The following is a 21,258-nucleotide window of genomic DNA, read 5'->3' as shown; positions in this document are numbered from 1 at the left end:
GTTCAATCACCATATTGACAAAAGGTGTTGAGAAAAGCAATGAAGCTCCAACAAACGTACACAAGACTGGGTTCTGAGACATTGCATGGTACCATACTAAATGAAGTAAAAATATGTAAAAATTTCAGGTTACCCTTGAGAATTCATGGAAACAAAAAGGGGTGTCCATTGTTTCTAGCAGATGGAAGAATGCAAGGAACTGGTCATTAATCAATGTGATTGCATCACCCCATATATGGGCAATGTTTTAGAAAGTCCTGGGCTTAAGGGCCAATTGAAGAATGCACAATTCATTGTTGACATTTCTTGACATCATTACATAGTACATTTAGGAAGTAAATCCTCAAAATGTTGTCCGAGTTGAGATGAACAACACAGAATTGCCAAGTCTCAAGTATGTTGGTTGAAACACAACTTTAACATATATTTTGGACACCTAGTGTTGTTCACTCACTCAACCTCTCACTACAAATTTGGTCCACACAAATCTATGTTGACGCTAATGATATCCAAATATTCACCAAAGACCACATGTAGTAGGCCATTTTAGATCCTTCTCACAATCAAAGTTGCTAATAGTATCTAACACATTATTATTTTTTAATTTTATATTTCATTTTAGTAATTACAAACTTAGTCTTTTATTTTTTTAAATTTAAATATGCTTGTCTTTGTCTTAAAACTTTATTATTTATTTTTTAATAACTTGTTGAGACCCAATTTGCATCGAACAAAATCGACTTGGGACACTAGTGAAGTTGAAGGAGCCACTTTCTACCATTATCATTAGCCAAACTTGGTGCCTATAGAGGCAATCCAATAATGAGAGGGCAGCAAATGAAAAGAAAACAATCCTATATGACATTCGCTAGAGCAGAGTGGAATAACTTCTTAGTTTACTAAATCCATTGAGAGTAATATTGTCTTATTGTAGCAACCTTCAAGTTTTGAAAACATTAATTTTTCCTAATGCCTCCAAAGGATGAAGCTTGGAAATATACTAAAGAGTTTCCTGGTAGACCAAAAAAATCAAACAAAATGCATGTTTTGTTAAGTAATTAATCATGTTGGCATTAATAGATTTAATTACCATATTGTTGGCATATATAGCAATGATGTTGAAACACATGTGATAAAGCAACTCTTCTGGCGATTTCTTTTTGTTATGTCTAGTTAGAAACATATGGACAAGAAACAGAAACTAAGAGAAGGCAACCGAGTTAAATGTTATTTGCTTCCATTCATCCACAACCACATCCACATCTGCAAGTTGTGTTGGAGAGGGTTCTTCATTCTTCCCTTTCATCCTAGTGCTAGTGCTTCTACTTTTGCTCCTTCTAGTTGCATTGTTACTCTTGGCCCTAGACTCTGGCATCAAAGTTGGATAGTTATTTTGTGCCATGCACCACTCCTGTGCACAACCCTTGCTTGAGAACAATGCAAGGAACAAGAAGATCCACGATGTTGCACAAAACCAAACCTACAAGTTTTGGTACTTTTTGTAACATTCCATTTGTTGCCACTAAGTATTTATTTTTTATTTGATTGCTTTAAGTTAAAATTAGATTTTAAAATTTATAGTTTGAAGTTGAACTCGGCTTTGTCTAATGATTAATCATAATATATTTGTGACAAGCCCCTATATTAGCAAGGCATGATAGATGTCGTAACCATTTGTGGGGCAGGTTTTTAAAGCCCCTACTGATGTGCTCACAAATTTCTGGATTTGATTGTGTACAATTTTTTACATCAATGTTTCGGATCATACTACATGATCCATCATCAAGATGCTAGAGAGAAAAGAGAACATGAAAAGGTAGAATGCAGATCCAACCAACTGAAGAAATAGGAGGGGGGAAGGGGGAGGAGAGAGAGTTGATGAGACATAACACCAAACCCACAAGAAAAATAATGAAATAAAAATAAAAATGAACCAAGAGGGGAATAGAGGTGGGAAGTGAAAGACACAATAACAAAGGAAGCCACAACGCTAAAAATTATTTTATTTTAAAAGAGAAAGCCAAAGGAAAAAGGAAAACTATGAGATAACACAATCACAAAGACGAAATAAGAGAGTATCGAAATGAAAAAAAACCAAATGAGCAAAGACAGAGAAGCTAAAGAAATGTAAAAATAAAAGGAGAATACAAATATACAAAAGAGACTAAGCAATAAAAGAAGAAAGAAAGAAATAAAATACACCAAGTACGAAAATGAATAAAAGTGAGAAAAGTATATATAATAGAATATATAACTCCAATAATATATTAAATGTGTAAATATTGAAAAGAGATTATATATATATATATATATATATATATATATATATAAAAGTATATTATCAAGTATATTATCCTATATATATATATATATATATATATATATATATATATATATATATATATATATATATATATATATATATATATATATACAACAATATTATATATATATATATATGGATATATACACTCATATATATATATATATATATATATATATATATATATATATATATATATATATATATATATATATATATATATAGGTGCATATATATGCATGCTTATACATACATAAATGTATGTAAATGTGTGCAAATATACACACACATATATAGATAAAATATAACTATATCAATATCAATATAAAAATGAATATATATATACCAATACAAATAACCACGCATATATAAAAACAAAAATATAAAAAAGGATGTCAGAGAAAATATAAAAAATAAAATAAAAGTTTAAAAGAATAAAGAAGCAAGGGGGGGGACCCAAATTGAGCGAAACCACAAATAGAAGAACAAGGGAAAAAACAACAATGAGGCAAACCAAGAAACCGCGAAGTGAGGCCAATGCAAAGGAAAAAACAAAGCAAGCACACCTATAAAAAATACGAAATAAATGAAAACTAGAAAATGACCACAAGGGTATAAGAGGGAAATATAAAAGAAAGCACACAAATATGAATATGTGCAAATGAAGAAAATAAAACAATAAATGAAAAATAATAAAATATATAAAATGGAAGATAGTGAGCTCACCAGGCCAAAGGACCAAGAAAAGGAAGAAGGGGGGCGGGGCGAGGGCGAGGGCCGAGAAGGGAGAAGAGGGTGCAAGAGGAGAGGGATGGGAAAAAAAGAAAGAAAAGAAAGGGAAAGCCAAAAGAAGGAGGAGACGAGACTAGACAGAGAGTCACGAGCATGGCAGTTTGCGAAGGGAGGATAACAAAGGATGCCAAGAACTGCTTAAGGTCCATCCTTCATCACGATTGAGGTTAGAAGGGTTATCGTTGATGACAATGGCTTCCTTGAGCTTTCTTTTAGCGAAATTGTCTTCCCTGAACACAATTTGCGTCTTCTCTAAGCAAATATGATGCTTAGTAGAGGAAGAATGGTCAACTAAAGCAGACTTGAGGACCCGCTCATGCTTGATGTCAGCGGCATGTTCCTTCATTCTAGTGTGGAACAAACGACCAATTTCGCCTATGTAAGGGATACCACATGAGCACAAGACCTTATAGACTCCAAAATCTAAGAACGCATCTCTAGGGTCTTTAATGGGGGGAACACGATCTCTAAGCATGGATGGGGGCTTGAAGGCCACTCGAATGCCTTTTTTGCCCAAAATCTTGGAGATCTTGTTAGATATCCCCGCTACGTAAGGAATCGAAATGAAAGGGGGCGACTGGGTGAAAGAGGGAGGAGGACGAGAGGACGAAAGAAAGAGGGAATTGGCCAAGCGAAAAGCTATGGATATTTGCTTGTCACAGTATCCATTCCACTTGAAGACTTGACGAAGGTGCGAGAGCTCTTGGTCCAAGTGGTCAATGTCACAAATCCTAAAAGCTCTTAAGGCTAGGCTTTTTAGGATCCCAACCTTTTGACAAGGGTGGTGATGAGAGGCGGCATGGAGATAAAGGTCAGTGTGGGTGGATTTACGAAAAACTCGACGGCCAAGCGTGCCATCGGGTTTTTTAAGGATTAAGACATCAAGGAAAGGCAAGCAGTTATCAACTTCTAACTCCTTGGTAAAAGAGATGCTAGGAACTAAATTGTTGATGTGGGCATGACACTCATCCAGCTTGTCTAAGCCATGAGCCCAACAGACATTGGTGTCGTCCACGTAGCGTTTCCACCACTTGGGTTTCAAAGGAAAAGAGTGTAATGCCATTGCCTCAAACTCTTCCATGTATAAGTTAGCAATGACCGGTGAAAGAGGGGAACCCATGGCAATCCCATCAACTTGTTCATAGATGACACCATTGAAGGAGAAGAAAGTGGATCTCAAGCATAACTCCACAAGAGAGGCAACCTTGGTCGAAACTTTCTTCTTGACAATATCTATGGAATCAGGTATGGGAACCTTAGTAAAAAGCGAGACAACATCAAAACTAACTAAGATCTCGTCGTTGTCACAAGAGGCATCTTTAATGAACTGGACGAAATGGTTGGAATCTTTGACATAAGAGTCAGAATTACCAACAAGGGGGGATAACAACTTGGCGAGGAAAGCCGCAAGCTTGTGGGTCGGGGAGCCTATAGTATCCACGATGGGCCTGAGCGGAACACTAGCTTTGTGGATTTTGGGAACCCCATAAATGCGGGGGGTAAGCTCCTTCGTGGGCAACAATCGCTTTTTTGTGGCAATATCGAAGGAGGAATCCTTGATAGCAACTTTGACCTTCCTCGCAATTTTAGCACATGGATTAGAAGCCACAATCTTGTAGCTGTTGGAGTCAGAAAGAAGGTCCAACATCTTAGCGATATAGTCAGACTTGTTCATGATTACCGTGGCATTACCTTTGTCAGCCTTGGTAATAATAAGATCAAAATTACGAAGAAGATTATAAAATGCTTTGAACTCATGCGAGGGAATGTTGCTTTTGGGTGGCTTGGCCCTCCTAAGGGCCACGACACAATCTTGCCTGGTCTCATCGGCGATAATGGCCGAAAGAGAATGAACGGTCATCTACCAACGGTTGTCTTCCATCGTGTCAAGGTGCGATTTCTTCTGCCCCCCCTCTCTATACGATAATGGTGGAATTTATGTGTCTGTTCCTGCTTCTGAGTCATCCATTAGCGTAAGTAACACTCCTATTGATTGCCAACCACCCCCCTCCTTGAATTACGTCTTAGGCACGATTTCTGATTTGTCTAGCGTCTCCGATAGCCAATCCCCTCTACTTTCTCCCCGATCGTCCCCCCCCCCCATATCCAAAGCAAACCGTCCCCATTGCTTCCTCGAGCCCCGAGCGTGGATATGCCGTCGATCTTGGTTCCACCTCGTATAACCCCCACTAGCCAACCGATTTTCCCTCCCTCTTCAAACCGTGGCCCCATTGAGAATTGGGAGTCCAAATTAGTTGTTAACCTTTCAAATGCCCCCTTCGACCCTCTCGCTTTCAAGGTTCTCAAGCACGGCCTCAATTTCTCTCTCTCACCTCGTACCATCCCACACGTTGATTTTTTGGTGGATATTGAGAATGCTCTTCATTCTCTTCCGACCATTATCGCCGATGAGACCAGGCAAGATTGTGTCGTGGCCCTTAGGAGGGCCAAGCCCTCCAAAAGCAACATTCCCTCGCATGAGTTCAAAGCATTTTATAATCTTCTTCGTAATTTTGATCTTATTATTATCAAGGCTAACAAAGGTAATGCCACCGTAATCATGAACAAGTCTAACTATCTCGCTAAGATGTTGGACCTTCTTTCTGACTCCAACGGCTACAAGATTGTGGCTTCTAATCCATGCGCTAAAATCGTGAGGAAGGTCAAAGTTGCTATCAATGATTCCTCCTTCGATATTGCCACGAAAAAGCGATTGCTACCCACGAAGGAGCTTACCCCCCGCATTTATGGGGTTCCCAAAATCCACAAAGCTAATGTTCCGCTCAAGCCCATCGTGGATACTATGGGCTCCCCGACCCACAAGCTTGCGGCATTCCTCGCCAAGTTGTTATTCCCCCTTGTTGGTAATTCTGACTCTTATGTCAAAGATTCCAACCATTTCGTCCAGTTCATTAAAGATGCCTCTAATGACAACAACGAGATCTTAGTTAGTTTTGATGTTGTCTCGCTTTTTACTGATGTTCCCATACCTGATTCCATAGATATTGTCAAGAAGAAAGTTTCGACCGAGGTTGCCTCTCTTGTGGAGTTATGCTTGAGATCCACTTTCTTCTCCTTCACTGGTGTCATCTATGAACAAGTTGATGGAGTTGCCATGGGTTCCCCTCTTTCACCGATCATTGCTAACTTATACATGGAAGAGTTTGAGGCAATGGCATTACACTCTTTTCCTTTGAAACCCAAGTGGAACGCTACGTGGACGACACCAATGTCTGTTGGGCTCATGGCCTAGACAAGCTAGATGAGTTTCATGCCCACATCAACAATTTAGTTCCTAGCATCTCTTTTACCAAGGAGTTAGAAGTTGATAACTGCTTGCCTTTCCTTGATGTCTTAATCCTTAAAAACCCGATGGCCGTCGAGTTTTTCGTAAATCCACCCACACTGACCTTTATCTCCATGCCGCCTCTCATCACCACCCCTGTCAAAAGGTTGGGATCCTAAAAAGCCTAGCCTTAAGAGCTTTTAGGATTTGTGACATTGACCACTTGGACCAAGAGCTCTCGCACCTTTGTCAAGTCTTCAAGTGGAATGGATACTGTGACAAGCAAATATCCACAGCTTTTCACTTGGCCAATTCCCTCTTTCTTTCGTCCTCTCGTCCTCCTCCCTCCTTCACCCAGTCACCCCCTTTCATTTCGATTCCTTACATCGCGGGGATATCTAACAAAATCTCCAAGATTTTGGGCAAAAAAGGCATTCGAGTGGCCTTCAAGCCCCCATCCATGCTTAGAGATCGTGTTCCCCCCATTAAAGACCCCAAAGATGCCTTCTCAGATTCTGGATTCTATAAGGTCTTGTGCTCGTGTGGTACCCCTTACATAGGTGAAACTGGTCGTGCGTTCCACACTAGAATGAAGGAACATGACGCTGACATCAAGCATGAGCGGGTCCTCAAGTCTGCTTTAGTTGATCATTCTTCCTCTACTAAGCATCATATTTGCTTAGAGAAGACGCAAATTGTGTTCAAGGAAGACAACTTCGCTAAAAGAAAGCTCAAGGAAGCCATTGTCATCAACGATAACCCTTCTAACCTCAATCGTGATGAAGGATGGACCTTAAGCAGTTCTTGGCATCCTTTGTTATCCTCCCTTCGCAAACCACCACGCTTGTGACTCTCTGTCTAGTCTCGTCTCCTCCTTTTGGCTTTCCCTTTCTTTTCTTTCTTTTTTTCCCTTCCCTCTCCTTTTGCACCCTCTTCTCCCTTCTCGCTCCCCCCCCCCCCTTCTCCCTTTTCTTGGTCCTTTGGCCTGGTGAGCTCGCTATCTTCCATTTTATATATTTTATTATTTTTCATTTATTGTTTTATTTTCTTCATTTGCACATATTCATATTCGTGTGCTTTCTTTTATATTTCCCTCTTATACCCTTGTGGTCGTTTTCTAGTTTTCATTTATTTCATATTTTTTATAGGTGTGCTTGCTTTGTTTTTTCCTTTGCATTGGCCTCACTTCGCGGTTTCTTGGTTTGCCTCATTGTTGTTTTTTCCCTTGTTCTTCTATTTGTGGTTTCGCTCAATTTGGGTCCCCCCCCTTGCTTCTTTATTCTTTTAAACTTTTATTTTATTTTTTATATTTTCTCTGACATCCTTTTTTATATTTTTGTTTTTATATATGCGTGGTTATTTGTATTGGTATATATATATTCATTTTTATATTGATATTGATATAGTTATATTTTTTCTATATATTTGTGTGTATATATTTGCACACATTTACATACATTTATGTATATATAAGCATGCATATATGTGCACCTATATATATATATATATATATATATATAATATTGTTGTATATTTATATATATATAGGATAATATACTTATATATATATATATATATATATATATGGGATAATATACTTTTATATATATATGTGTGTATGTGTGTTATCTCTTTTCAATATTTACACATATTTAATATATTATTGGAGTTATATATTCTATTTTATATATATATATATATACTTTTCTCACTTTTATTCATTTTCGTACTTTGTGTATTTTATTTCTTTCTTTCTTCTTTTATTGCTTAGTCTCTTTTGTATGTTTGTATTCTCCTTTTATTTTTACATTTCTTTAGCTTCTCTGTCTTTGCTCATTTGGGTTTTTTTTCATTTCGATACTCTCTTATTTTGTCTTTGTGATTGTGTTCTCATAGTTTTCCTTTTTCCTTTGGCTTTCTCTTTTAAAATAAAATATTTTTTAGCGTTGTGGCTTCCTTTGTTATTGTGTCTTTCACTTCCCACCTCTATTCCCCTCTTGGTTCATTTTTATTTTTATTTCATTATTTTTCTTGTGGGTTTGGTGTTATGTCTCATCAACTCTCTCTCCTCCCCTTTCCCCACTCCCTTCTATTTCTTCAATTGGTTGGATCTGCATTCTACTTTTTCATGTTCTCTTTTTGATGCAGGCAAGGGATGAATAACTAGGGCCAAAGGCACACCCAGCTATCCAAACCACCCTACAAGAGTTAACACAACGGAAGCAAACACGAGGAACAGCGCCAAGGAAAGAGAGAACAAGGATATATTTATTGATTCATCAAATATTCATCATACATGCCCAGTTGTAAGGCCTTCTGGGTTACGGCCAATTACAAATGTACAACTTCCAGATCTCCAAATCAGCTTTTTAAATCAACATATCTCTTTTCTTTTGAACTCTCCCCAAAAATCTGCCCTAACCCTAAACCTAAACACCCTACTTATACTTGCCAAAATGGCTTACGGATAATTCTAGAACATAGAGAAACCACAAGTTGGCCCTTATCAAATATAATTAACTATACCAAAATTAAATGTGCGCAAAGTCGACCCAATTGGAACTAGGCAGAATGAACTAATGTGCAGGATTACAAAGAAACCCAGGATGCTCCTGCATCAGACAACCAGGGTTGAGAAAAAAATGATTCTCCTGAATCATGCAAGTGTCACACCCTGAGCTGAATCCAACTCAGACTGAGAAATCCATGTAGCATCTTCAACTGGTCTATTCTTCCACTTCACCAAATATTCATAGTAATCTTTTCCTCCTGTGCTCTTACCAACTCTTTGATCCAATATCTGTTCAACCTCTTCGATTTGCTTCTTAGGATAATCATTAGGTATAGCAATTTCATCCTCTGACTCATGATACTTATACAAATCAACAATATTGAATGTAGGAGATATATCCATGTCATCAGGTAACTCAACTTCATAAGCATTACCACTATCAAACTTCTTCAAGATCTTACAAGGTCCAAATTTCTTCATCTTCAACTCACTGTATGTTCTAGCTGGGAATCTTCCTTTCTTCAGATGAACCATCACCTCATCACCAACTTGAAAAATCATGGTGTCTTCTAGACTGATCAGCATTCTCTTTATACTTCTGATTACTTTGTTCCAATCTCAACTTCACTTCCTTATGCAAAGACTCTATAAAATCAACAAATTGTTCTCTTGCAGCGCTTCTCTTTTCTTCACCAACAACATCTCTCAAGTTTGATGTGCCTCTAGGATGCATTCCAGTAACAATCTCAAAAGGTGTCTTCCTTGTACTCCTATTCAGGGATACTCCTATTCACAAAATTGTTATATGCAAATTCAGCTTGTGCCAAAACCATCTCCCAATTACTTGGCTTATTCCCAACCAAACATCTTAGCAAATTACCCAAGCTTCTATTCACAACCTCTGTCTGTCCATCTGTTTGTGGATGGAATGTAGAACTAAACTTCAACTCAGTACCCATCTTCTTCCACGAAGTCTTCCAAAAATATCCAACAAACTTACTGTCTCTGTCAGAAATAATACTTCTTGGTAATCCATGCAATCTCACAATCTCTTTAAAAAAAAGTTCAGCAACATGCTCAGCATCTGATGTCTTCTTACATGGTATAAAATGAGCCATCTTAGAAAATCTGTCCACTACCACAAATATAGAATCATACCCTTTCATTGTCTTAGGCAATCCAAGAACAAAATCCATACTAATGTCAATCCAAGGTTTCTCAGGAACAATAATAGGTGTATACAAACCAGTATTTTGACTCACTCCTTTTGCCACTTGACAAACTCCACAACTCTTTACAAATTTTTGAACATCCTTATACATTTGTGACCAATAATATTTTTCTTTCAGCAAACCCAATGTCTTATCAATTCCAAAATGTCCAGCTAATCCACCACTATGCTTTTCCTTAATTAGATTCAACCTCATAGAACTTCTAGGAATACACAACTGAATGCCTTTGAACAACATACCTTCTTGAATGAAATACTCATCATACTTACTTATGTGATCTGTCAGATTTGGTGCTCTGCACTCTTTCCATGCCTCAGAAAAATCAGGATCAGCATCATATAACTCTTTCATCTCATCAAAACCAAGAACTTCAACCTTCATTTCAGTCAACAAAGAACGTCTTTTACTCAATGCATCAGCAACTTTGTTAGTAACTCCACTCTTATGCTTAATCACAAATGTAAAACTCTGCAAATATTCAACCCACTTCATATGTCTTTGATTCAATTTATGTTGACTGCCCAAGTATTGTAAAGCTTTATGATCAGTATACAACACAAACTCCTTAGGCATCAAATAATGTCTCCACTTCTTCAAAACTTGAACAATAGCATAAAACTCTTGATCATACACAGAATATTTCCTTCTAGCATCATTCAACTTTTCACTAAAGAAAGCAACAGGCTTACCTTTTTGACTTAATACAGCTCCTATTGCATTACCACTTGCATCACATTCAACTTGAAATATTTTGTTGAAATCAGGCAAAGCCAATACTAGTAATTCTGCAACCTTTTGTTTCATAGTCTCAAAACTCTTATCAGCTCCATGTGTCCACTTGAATTCCTTTTTATCTCCTCTCATTGTCTCAGTCATAGCATTGCAAACAACACTGAAATTCTTTATAAACTTTCTATAAAAACTAGCTAAACCATGAAATGATCTTACCTCACTCACATTCTCAGGTGTAAGCCATTCCAAAATTGCTTTAACCTTCTCAGGATCCATCTTCAAACCATCAGCTGAAATCACAAATCTCAGATACACAATCTCCTTTTGCATAAAAGAACACTTTTTCATATTAATCAGCAACTTTTCCTCTTTCAACCTCTGCAATACTTGTCTACTATGCTCAAGATGTTCTTCCTTAGTCTTACTGAATATCAGAATATCATCCAAATAAACAATCACAAACTTACCCAAAAATCTTTTTAGAACTTCATTCATTAACCTCATGAAAGTACTAGGTGCATTAGTCAAACCACAAGGCATAACCAACCATTCATACAAACCCTCTTTTGTCTTGAAAGCAGTCTTCCATTCATCACCTTCTCTGATTTTGATCTGATGATAGCCACTCTTCAAATCAATCTTGGTAAAAGCCAATACTGGTAATTCTGCAACCTTTTGTTTCACAGTCTCAAAACTCTTATCAGCTCCATGTGTCCACTTGAATTCCTTTTTATCTCCCCTCATTGTCTCAGTCATAGCATTGCAAACAGCACTGAAATTCTTTATAAACTTTCTATAAAAAATAGCTAAACCATGAAATGATCTTACCTCACTCACATTCTCAGGTGTAGGCCATTCCAAAATTGTTTTAACCTTCTCAAGATCCATCTTCAAACCATCAGCTGAAATCACAAATCCCAGATGCACAATCTCCTCTTGCATAAAAGAACACTTTTTCATATTAATCAGCAACTTTTCCTCTTTCAACCTCTGCAATACTTGTCTAATATGCTCAAGATGTTCTTCCTTAGTCTTACTGAATATCAGAATATCATCCAAATAAACAATCACAAACTTACCCAAAAATCTTTTCAGAACTTCATTCATTAACCTCATGAAAGTACTAGGTGCATTAGTCAAACCAAAAGGCATAACCAACCATTCATACAAACCATCTTTTGTCTTGAAAGCAGTCTTCCATTCATCACCTTCTCTGATTCTGATCTAATGATAGCCACTCTTCAAATCAATCTTGGTAAAATACTTTGCTCCACTTAAACAATCCATTATGTCATCCATCCTTGGCATAGGAAACCTATATTTCACTGTTATCTTGTTAATGGCTCTGGAATCAGTACACATTCTCCATTCTCCATTCTTTTTAGGTGCTAATACAGAAGGTACAGCACATGGACTCAAGCTTTCTCTGATCAAACCTTTCTGCAACAACTCATGCAGTTGTCTGTTAAGTTCTTCATTCTCTGTAGGTGTCAATCTATATGGTGCTTTGTTTGGCAAACTTGCTCCAGGAATCAAATCCATACAATGACTTATACTTCTTACTGGAGGTAATCCATCAGGAAGATCATCAGCAATAATGTCTTTATATTCATTGAGCAATTCTGCAATTTCTTCTAGCACTTGGTCAATACTACCCTCTGTCACTCAGTCACCACTATCTGGCACTCGGTTAGCATTATTCTCTTGCACTTGGCCTTCATTGACAAAACTTGGTTTTCTTGAAATTATGGCAAAACAAACCTGATTCTTCTTCACTTCCTTTTCAAATTGTTTCCCATTAACCATACAAATCTTTATAGTAGTACAATTAACCTCATCTGGAACTTCAATCAAAGGCAACAATGTTTGTTTCTTTCCATTCACCCAAAGAGTATATTGATTCAATCTTCCATCATGTACAGCATGTCTATCATATTGCCAAGGTCTACCCAACAAAATATGACAACAATCCATGGGCATAATATAACACAAAACTTCACCAACATAATGTCCAATTTTAAATTTCACAAGGCATTGCTCACCTACCAATATCTTATGCTCATCTTTGATCCATGAATCATGATAAGGTTTGGGATGTTTCAGCCTCTCTAACTGCAACTCGGTAACCAGCTCTTCTGATGCCAAATTTGTAGAACTCCCACTGTCAATGATCACTTTGCAGCATTTTCCAACCTTACATCTTGTCTTGAAAAGACTTCTCCTTAAAACAGGTTCCTCATCACTTCTTTCATTACATAAGGTTCTTCTCACCATCAGATTTTCTCCAACCTCAGGTCCACTTGGAGAACTTTCAATGTCTTCTTGAATCACGGCATTTCTATTATTCTGTCCACTTTCAGAGGATCTACATTCAAAAGATCTATGCCCTTTTTTGCCACATCTAAAACAATTACCATGAAATCCACTTCTAGAATAGGAATTACCTCTTCCCCGGTAAGAATTAGTGCCTCCTTGGTAAGAATTACCACCTTTCCATTCAGTCTTGCCTTTGTCATCACTCTTCCATTCAGATTTGCCTTTATCTTGCATAGAATTGTCAAATCTACTACTTTCTCCATAAGATCTACCTCTACCTCTTTGGAATCTACCACCTCTACCTCTTTGTCTTTGTTCATGCTTCTTTGTCAAGATCTCCTCAGCCTTCAAGGCATACTGGTATGCTTCTTCCACACTTTCCAACTTCACAAAACTTATCTCATCTTGAATTCCAGATCTCAATCCATTAATGTACCTTGTAATTTTCTCAACAGCATCATCCACATGTCCAGATCTGATGTCCAATCTATAGAATTCCTCAGTATATTCTTTCACAGTCATGTCCCTTTGTTTCAAATTTTGCATCTTTCTCAATAAGCTAACTTGGTAATCAGCAGGAAGGAATTTGTTCTTTACCTTGTTCACCATCTTTGGCCAAGTTCTTATCTTCTCCTTTCCTCTCCTTTGTCTATCAGTTTGCAAGTGCTCCCACCATAATGATGCATGACCTTTCAGCCTAGTGACTGCAATCTTCACCTTTCTGTTATCAGGAGTGTTTTCATACTCAAAGAACTTCTCCATATCAGAGATCCAATCCAGCACAGTATTTGTATCCAATTTCCCATCATAAGGGACAACTTCTACAGCAGACTTTGAATTTTCCCTAGACAATAATCGCAACAATCTTTCCTCATCTCGATCTTCTTCAGGTTTTGGATTATGGTTTGGTACTGCTGCTTCATCATCACTTACATCTTCAAGATGCGCTCCTCTCCTATGGGCTGTCTCCACAGCATCTAATCTGGCTGCAATTTGTCTTAACTGATCCAATATAGCGTTATCAACATTATTTCCTCTACCACGAACCATCTTTACAAATCAGGTTCCTGCAAAATCGTAACCCTCTACAACTTATAGGTCAAATCCATAGATCTGCCACCCTACAACCAGATCCAAATCAGGGTTCTACACGATCCAATCTCCACAAGGATGAACTAGGCTCTGATACCAATTGATGCAGGCAAGGGATGAATTACTAGGGCCAAAGGCACACCCAACTATCCAAACCACCCTACAAGAGTTAACACAACGAAAGCAAACACGAGGAATAGCGCCAAGGAAAGAGAGAACAAGGATATATTTATTGATTCATCAAATATTCATCATACATGCCCAGCTGTAAGGCCTTCTGGGTTACGGCCAATTACAAATGTACAACTTCCAGATCTCCAAATCAGCTTTTTAAATCCAAATATCTCTTTTCTTTTGAACTCTCCCCAAAAATCTGCCCTAACCCTAAACCTAAACACCCTACTTATACTTCCCAAAATCGCTTACAGATAATTCTAGAACATAGAGAAACCACAAGTCGGCCCTCATCAAATATAATTAACTATACCAAAATTAAATGTGAGCAAAGTCGGCCCAATTAGAACTAGGTAGAATGAACTAATGTGCAGGATTACAAAGAAACCCAGGATGCTCCTGCATCACTTTTCTCTCTAGCATCCTGATGATGGATCATGTAGTATGATCCGAAACGTTGATATAAAAAACTGTACACAATCAAATCCAGAAATTTGTGAGCACATTAGCATGGATTGTGGAAATCTAATAGATCTCGCCCCTACTGATGTTAAGTGCCTCGCTCTTGTTAGAAATGGTTAATGATATGAAACTTGAGCTAAAGGACAATAGATAGTCTTGGAGCCAAAAGGGTTGCACCATTATGACAGGTGGTTGAACAAATGGAAGGAATTAGACACTCCTACATTTTCTTGTTGCTTGTAAAGGTGATTGATCATTCTACTTTCCTAAATGCATTGAATAATTTATATTTTGATTTATTGATTGATCCATGATAATTGATAATTATTTTGCTTCCTTTTTAAGATCCACCACGTTCTTGAAGTCTATTGATGCTTCCTCACTTATCAAAAATGCCACATACTTATGTGAGGATATTGAGGAAGTCATACCAGACATGGGGGAAGAAAATGTGGTACAAGTGTGACAAATAATGTAGCAAGTTATGTTCTTGCAGGTAAACTTCTAACTTTTTAAGTCTTGATGGAGAGGTATCTATGAATTTATTTAGAATTTTCTTAACACGTCTAAATTTCTAATTAGTTTATAATTGTTACAGGGAAAATTTTGATGAAGAGGCATCTATTAATTTATTTATAATTTTCTTAACACGTCTAAATTTCTATTTAATTTAAAATTCTTACAGGGAAACTTTCAATGGAGAGGCACCCAAAAAAAAATTGGTCTTTATGTGTGGCCCATTGCCTTTACCTAATGTTGGAGGATACTGGTAAGGTTGAATGGGTGAAATCGTACATTGAAAGGGCCAAAAATATCTGCAAATTTATCTACAATCAGACATTGGTCCTTAGCATTATGAGGCAATACACAAGTTGGCTCATCCTGGTATCATGAGATTTGCCTCAAAATTCTTCACAATAAAAGCCTTAATGAAATCAAAGGTACTTTTGAGACACAAGTTTGATGGTGAGGAGTGGACTAACTCATCCTTTGCTACAACCATTGCAGGGATGGATGTGGCAAACTGTGTAACGAGCAAAGCTTTTGGACCCCCTGGTATAGAGACCGTACAATTTTGTTTTTTTCTGTTTTGTTTGACTTTGCAATTTTTCTTATTTTTAAGCAGACTTGTGACTTAATTTTTTTTAAACATTATTTGCAGGTCATTGAGCCCCTAATAGTTCTCTTACTAGTTGTTGATGAAGATGATTATTTGCAAGTCACTGAGCCCCTAACAGTTCTCTTACTAGTTGTTGATGAAGACAACCCCTCTATGGGCTACATATATGAGGGCATCAATAGGGCCAATGAGGCCGTTAGAGCCATGTATGCAGGAGTTGAGAATAAGTATGGCCCCAATTGGAAGATAATTGATAGGAGACGGAAAAACCAACTTCACAGGCCCATCCATGTTGCAACTTATTTCCTCAATCCGACTTTTGCTTCCTCAATAACTTCAAGCCAAATGAGGAAGTTCTTAGTAACCTATATACAATGATGCAAAAGATGTCACCAAATTGTGCATCTGCACTACACAAGATAGATGCATATATTAATGAACAAGTGTGATTTTCCCAAGCAAGATGTGCAAAAATGCTTGGACGAAATTGCATACAAGAAGAAATATATGTTAAAATTACAATTCTTAAGTTTATGGCTTACGCATTTTTATTTTTATTTTTGTTTAAGGTTCAGCTTTATGACTTTGCCTCTTTGGTTAAGAACCAAGGACTGAGGGGTACCCATTCCACCGAATTTGCTCGAGGCATGTTCCCGACCTCATCCCTTTTTGATGTTGGGGGCCTTGCACTCACCAATAGACCAAGGCCCTTTGACAACTTCTAAATTTTCATTTTATAATCTATCCTTAAAGTTGGAAATGAGACTGATTTTCTACCTTTTCCTTATTTCAAATAGATGGTGGCAAATGTTTGGACCTGCAACTCCACACCTTCAAAAACTTGCCATCCGTATTTTGAGTCAGCTATGCAACAGTTTTGGTTGTGAGCACAATGGGTCCATATTTGGGCACATCCACTCGAAGAGCCAAGATAGATTGATTGTGGAGAGGTTATATAATCTTGTCTTTGTTGATTACAACCTTTGTCTTATAACCAGACAAATTTTGGACACTAGCTCCTCTTCAATCACTCTGGCGGAGATTGATGCTACAGAAGTTGTCTTCACTGAGGAAGACCATGAGTAGGTTGACCAGACAAACAAAGAGGCTGAGGTTGTGGCTGTGGTAGAGGAGGATAGAGCACGATTAGGTACCCGCACAGCTGATGTTGACAAAGTGGCACCTCATAGGCACAGACTATGGCATGTCAATCATCCAGGACCTACCTCAAACACCTTTGTAGGAGGCAAACAAACTACTATGAGGTTTGAGAATATTTGACGTTGTGGATTTCATGGATTTTATATACATTTTGATTTGACAATAATTATAATTTTGCATATCTACATTTTCTATTTCCTTTAGTTGCAATTTACGTTTCTATTATTTGATGGATGTATGTTTATGTATGTGATCAAATTAGCTTCTATTTGATGATGTTATAGTGTCTTTAAGCTTTGTTCAATAATGTGCATGCGAAACAAATTTTAAATTGTTAAAAATCTCTAAGGGTTTTTTTCATTTTGCCAAGTCATAGTCGAGTTGGCACCAACTCATGAGTCAAGTCGACCTTGCCGAGTCCAAGTCATGGAACTATGATTTTAATTATGCAAGTACACTTTGGTCATTACAAGAGGGCATGAAATTACATCAAGAGTGGTGTATATAAAGAAGAAATATCTTATCTACCACAGTACCTAATTTGCCACCTCAACACAACTACCTGCCAACAAAGGTGTGATTAACCTACACCAAGACAAGTGTGTGTGTACATGATTTTTACATTATTTTTGTATAGACACTCAAAAGTACCCAACCCAAAAAACAAATGGCATTCAAAGCGTATTGTACCCACATACTCGTACACAATTTGAGGACTCTATGACATCTCCAAGAGCTTTAAGGGAAGTCCAAGAGTCTCCCAAAGGTATCAAGGATGCCCAAAAATCTCCCAAAAGTCTTATGTGGCTAAACAACCAAAAAGGCAAATTTTATTAAGGAACCTCAAAAATAATTGACCCCGTGCCCAAGACCAAATCCTAACAGTCTATAGGCCCCACAAACCCTATAAAACACTTTTAAAAAATAAATTTGACTAACAAAAACAAATTAAAAAGTTGATAGTGTTAGTGTGAGCATGACAAATGCAAGTGCAAGGTGAATAAAAGTGTGAGAGTGAACTGCAAGAGGGTTTGGGCAGAGCAAAAAGAGGAATGACCATGTGGAGTCCACCAATTTTGGTGATGAGGTGTTATGGTATAATTTGAGATCACAGTTCGTTTTGTTATTTTGAACATTTGCAATCATCACCATGAAAAATTAAATATCATATAACTTTTGGATTTGACATTTATATTGTTCAATTTTTAATTGTTTTCACTTCAAAGCCTAACAAATACTAAGCTTTACTAGTTTCCGGAAGTTTCATTTGTAATTCTTCTACATCTTGTTATTACTATTTTTTCAAGTACTCTTATGTATTTCAGCATTGCTGCCCCATTATCGTTCCTCCACAATCACCCAACTTAAGCCCTAAGGCACCCCATCCCCAAAACACATCCCCGCTTTCCCATTCAAGTCCATGGAACCACAATATTTATAAGTCTCTGAATCAATGAATTTCCAAACTCATTCTTCCGAGACCAAATCAAATCCAAGTGTGAAAAATGGTCAGAACCATACTTTGATCGTAGCCATAAATTAACTTGTTCATTAAATGTCCTAACTGTTCCCTGCCATCCCCTAAAATAGGGACAAGTTTTAATGCCAGTTCCAAAATTCGTTTTTCAGGATGAGGGGGAGCCAAGGTATGTTCCCTGCTGTCCCCAAACCTTCTGAGTGAACAGGGACAAGGATTTGGAGGGGGTGAGGGAAGCCGTGAAACACAGCATACAAGTGCCAAGATTATTCTCGCAGTAAAAGTCCTGCCAACCAAAAAGTTCATCATAGCAAAATTCTGCTTTTGAATTGGAAATTCAAGTGGAATGTTCAAAAACATAACAAGAATGTGTTCCAGCTCTTCTGGCCAAGTGATGCTCAAAGGAAATAGCTATTATGAGTACACTTGATGTGCACCTAAATTCGCACATGTTAAGATTGCGATTCAGGTTTAATTTAACAAATTTGAAGTTGTATAAGCTTAATTTGAAGTTGTATAAGCATAATCTGAACCAAGATTTACAAAAAAAACATACATTCACCTCTTTGCAGAATCCGCAACGCTTACTTTATTGTTCGATTCCCGAAAGAAATATAACAGTTCAACTCTACTGTTCAATAATAAACAAAAATATTCCAACTTTATAACAAAGTGATCAATAATATGGCGAATTATAACATGTCACAAGCACGGTTCAATTCTCACCGTCCAAATTCCAATTTAGACACCAAAACAATACTGAATATCCTAATTTTGAAAGCAAAATTTGTTTCACTAAGCTTCTTAGCTATATTAAAAAGGTTGCCCCGAAGAAAAAAATGTATTTTTGATGCTTTGAAGAAACAAAGTGAATTCTTCACTTACGACATGCACGTCTTTGAAGCCCGTCAACGCAAGGGTTTTAAGCAACTCACACCCAATGCCGCCAGCGCCAACCATCAATACTTTCGCCCCCTGCCATGATTATACCAACTCAGTCAAATTAGAAACCTAATGGTCACTTCTGGAGCTTCAAATCAAAATATCCTAAAATGAAAGGTACTAAAAGAGCTTTCGTTACTTTAATGGCTTCCGTTTCTTCCGCAGAAGCCATTGAAATTGCTAAAAGAGAAAATTCTACAGAGAGTAGGAAAATGGGGGTTCAGAGCTTGCGAAAAGCGCTGCAGAGAGATTTGAAATGATGGCAGAAGACACTGCAATGGGATTTACTAGCCTATAGCGGAGCTCAGCGCGTGGAACACCCGCTAGAAAACGAAAACGAAATTTCATTGGAACGTGCGAGGGTTTTTAATTTAATAGATTCTCTCTGCCGACCCTGCGTTTAATAAAATTAAAATCAGGATAAACGTAAAGCAAACCCCGTTAGATCAAGATTTCAAACTCCGTTAGAAGTAGTCCAAGCTCAGCAGCGAACCTCACAATTAAATTTATTACGCTGAATGGTGAAACTTTTTGCCCTCCTTTGTCTTGTTTTGTGCGGGACTTTTATGTATGTTGTTTTATTTTATTATATGATTTTAATTGATTTGGTATATATTTTCTAAATTATTTTTTAAATAATGATTTAAATTGATTTTGTTTTTGGCTTTTTTATAATACATTATTGTGTATGATTCAACAACTTTGATCTAAGTATTCTAATTACAATTTTTTATTTATGAAAACGTATTTGCATTACAATCTATGGATTATTAGTTTGGGGCGATAAATTAAAAGTTTAGATTAAAATGAAAATATAATTTTATGTTGATTTTTTAAAATTTTGAATTTAAGAATGGATTAAGTCATTTCATTTTTTTAATGATTGTTAACAATTTCTATATTAAAATTTTCAACTTCATCACTTAGAAGGTGTATAAAAGGACATCATCCCTATATCATTTCAATCATCAACTGTATCCCTCATTAAAAAAAGTCCTTTTATATTTATATGTTGCAAACATCATCTAGTGATCATTGTTAAATCTTTTAGCATCGACTACATAACCCTTGCATCAACAAACAATGAAGTCCTAGCTTTAGCATTAGTTTATTTTTGTTAGATTTAGTTGTGAAGTCACTCGTGATCAAAATGTATGAAGGAAAGTAAGAATGAATCCAAAGATAAACAAAATTCAACACTCCCTTAGCATTGACCTATCACTCGTAATTAGGTGAACTGGTGAAATTTGTGTAGGGAGAAGTGAGGGTTGATTATATATGAAGCTTGGGGCAAACAATTCTGAGAGGAATAATAACTCCCATTTACCCAAAATAGGTGGAAGTTTTACCTAAATTTTAAATGTCAAACTATGTGGTTATGTCAATTTAGGTAAGGACAAATAAACGGTTATAGGAGGTGGTAAATAAATCTAAAAGAGGATGTGAGACTTGACTACCCAATGGTGGGTAAGAGTTATAAGTAATTGAAGGATTGTAACATGTTTCCTTGTTCTGAATATTATTGAAGTTGCTCCACCCATTTCATATGTCTGCAACTCAATGTGTCATGGCTATTGAGAAAGCTTAATGCATGGTTGTTTGTATAGGCAATCAACTCCTTAGGAATTAAATAGTGC

The 21,258-nt window shown here is 37.0% G+C and overlaps 1 protein-coding gene across 1 annotated transcript in view; it reads right to left on the bottom strand.

The window, feature by feature from the left end:
- Nucleotides 1–20,157, bottom strand: part of SAE2 (SUMO-activating enzyme 2) — a 169,646-nt gene extending 149,489 nt beyond the window's left edge. Inside the window, exons 1-2 of the mRNA XM_089799826.1 lie at nt 19,761–20,157; nt 19,565–19,654 (exon numbers count right to left, since the gene is read on the bottom strand). Coding sequence (XP_089655952.1) covers nt 19,565–19,654; nt 19,761–19,793 — 123 coding nt within the window. The 5' untranslated portion in view covers nt 19,794–20,157. The remainder of the gene's footprint in view (nt 1–19,564; nt 19,655–19,760) is intronic.
- Nucleotides 20,158–21,258: the final 1,101 nt, after the last annotated feature.

This window comes from Cupressus sempervirens, chromosome 9 (assembly GCF_028749045.1).
Source record: "Cupressus sempervirens isolate cs-2001-9-10 chromosome 9, ASM2874904v1, whole genome shotgun sequence".
NCBI lineage: Eukaryota > Viridiplantae > Streptophyta > Pinopsida > Cupressales > Cupressaceae > Cupressus > Cupressus sempervirens.
This window is presented reverse-complemented; position numbering and strand designations above follow the sequence as displayed.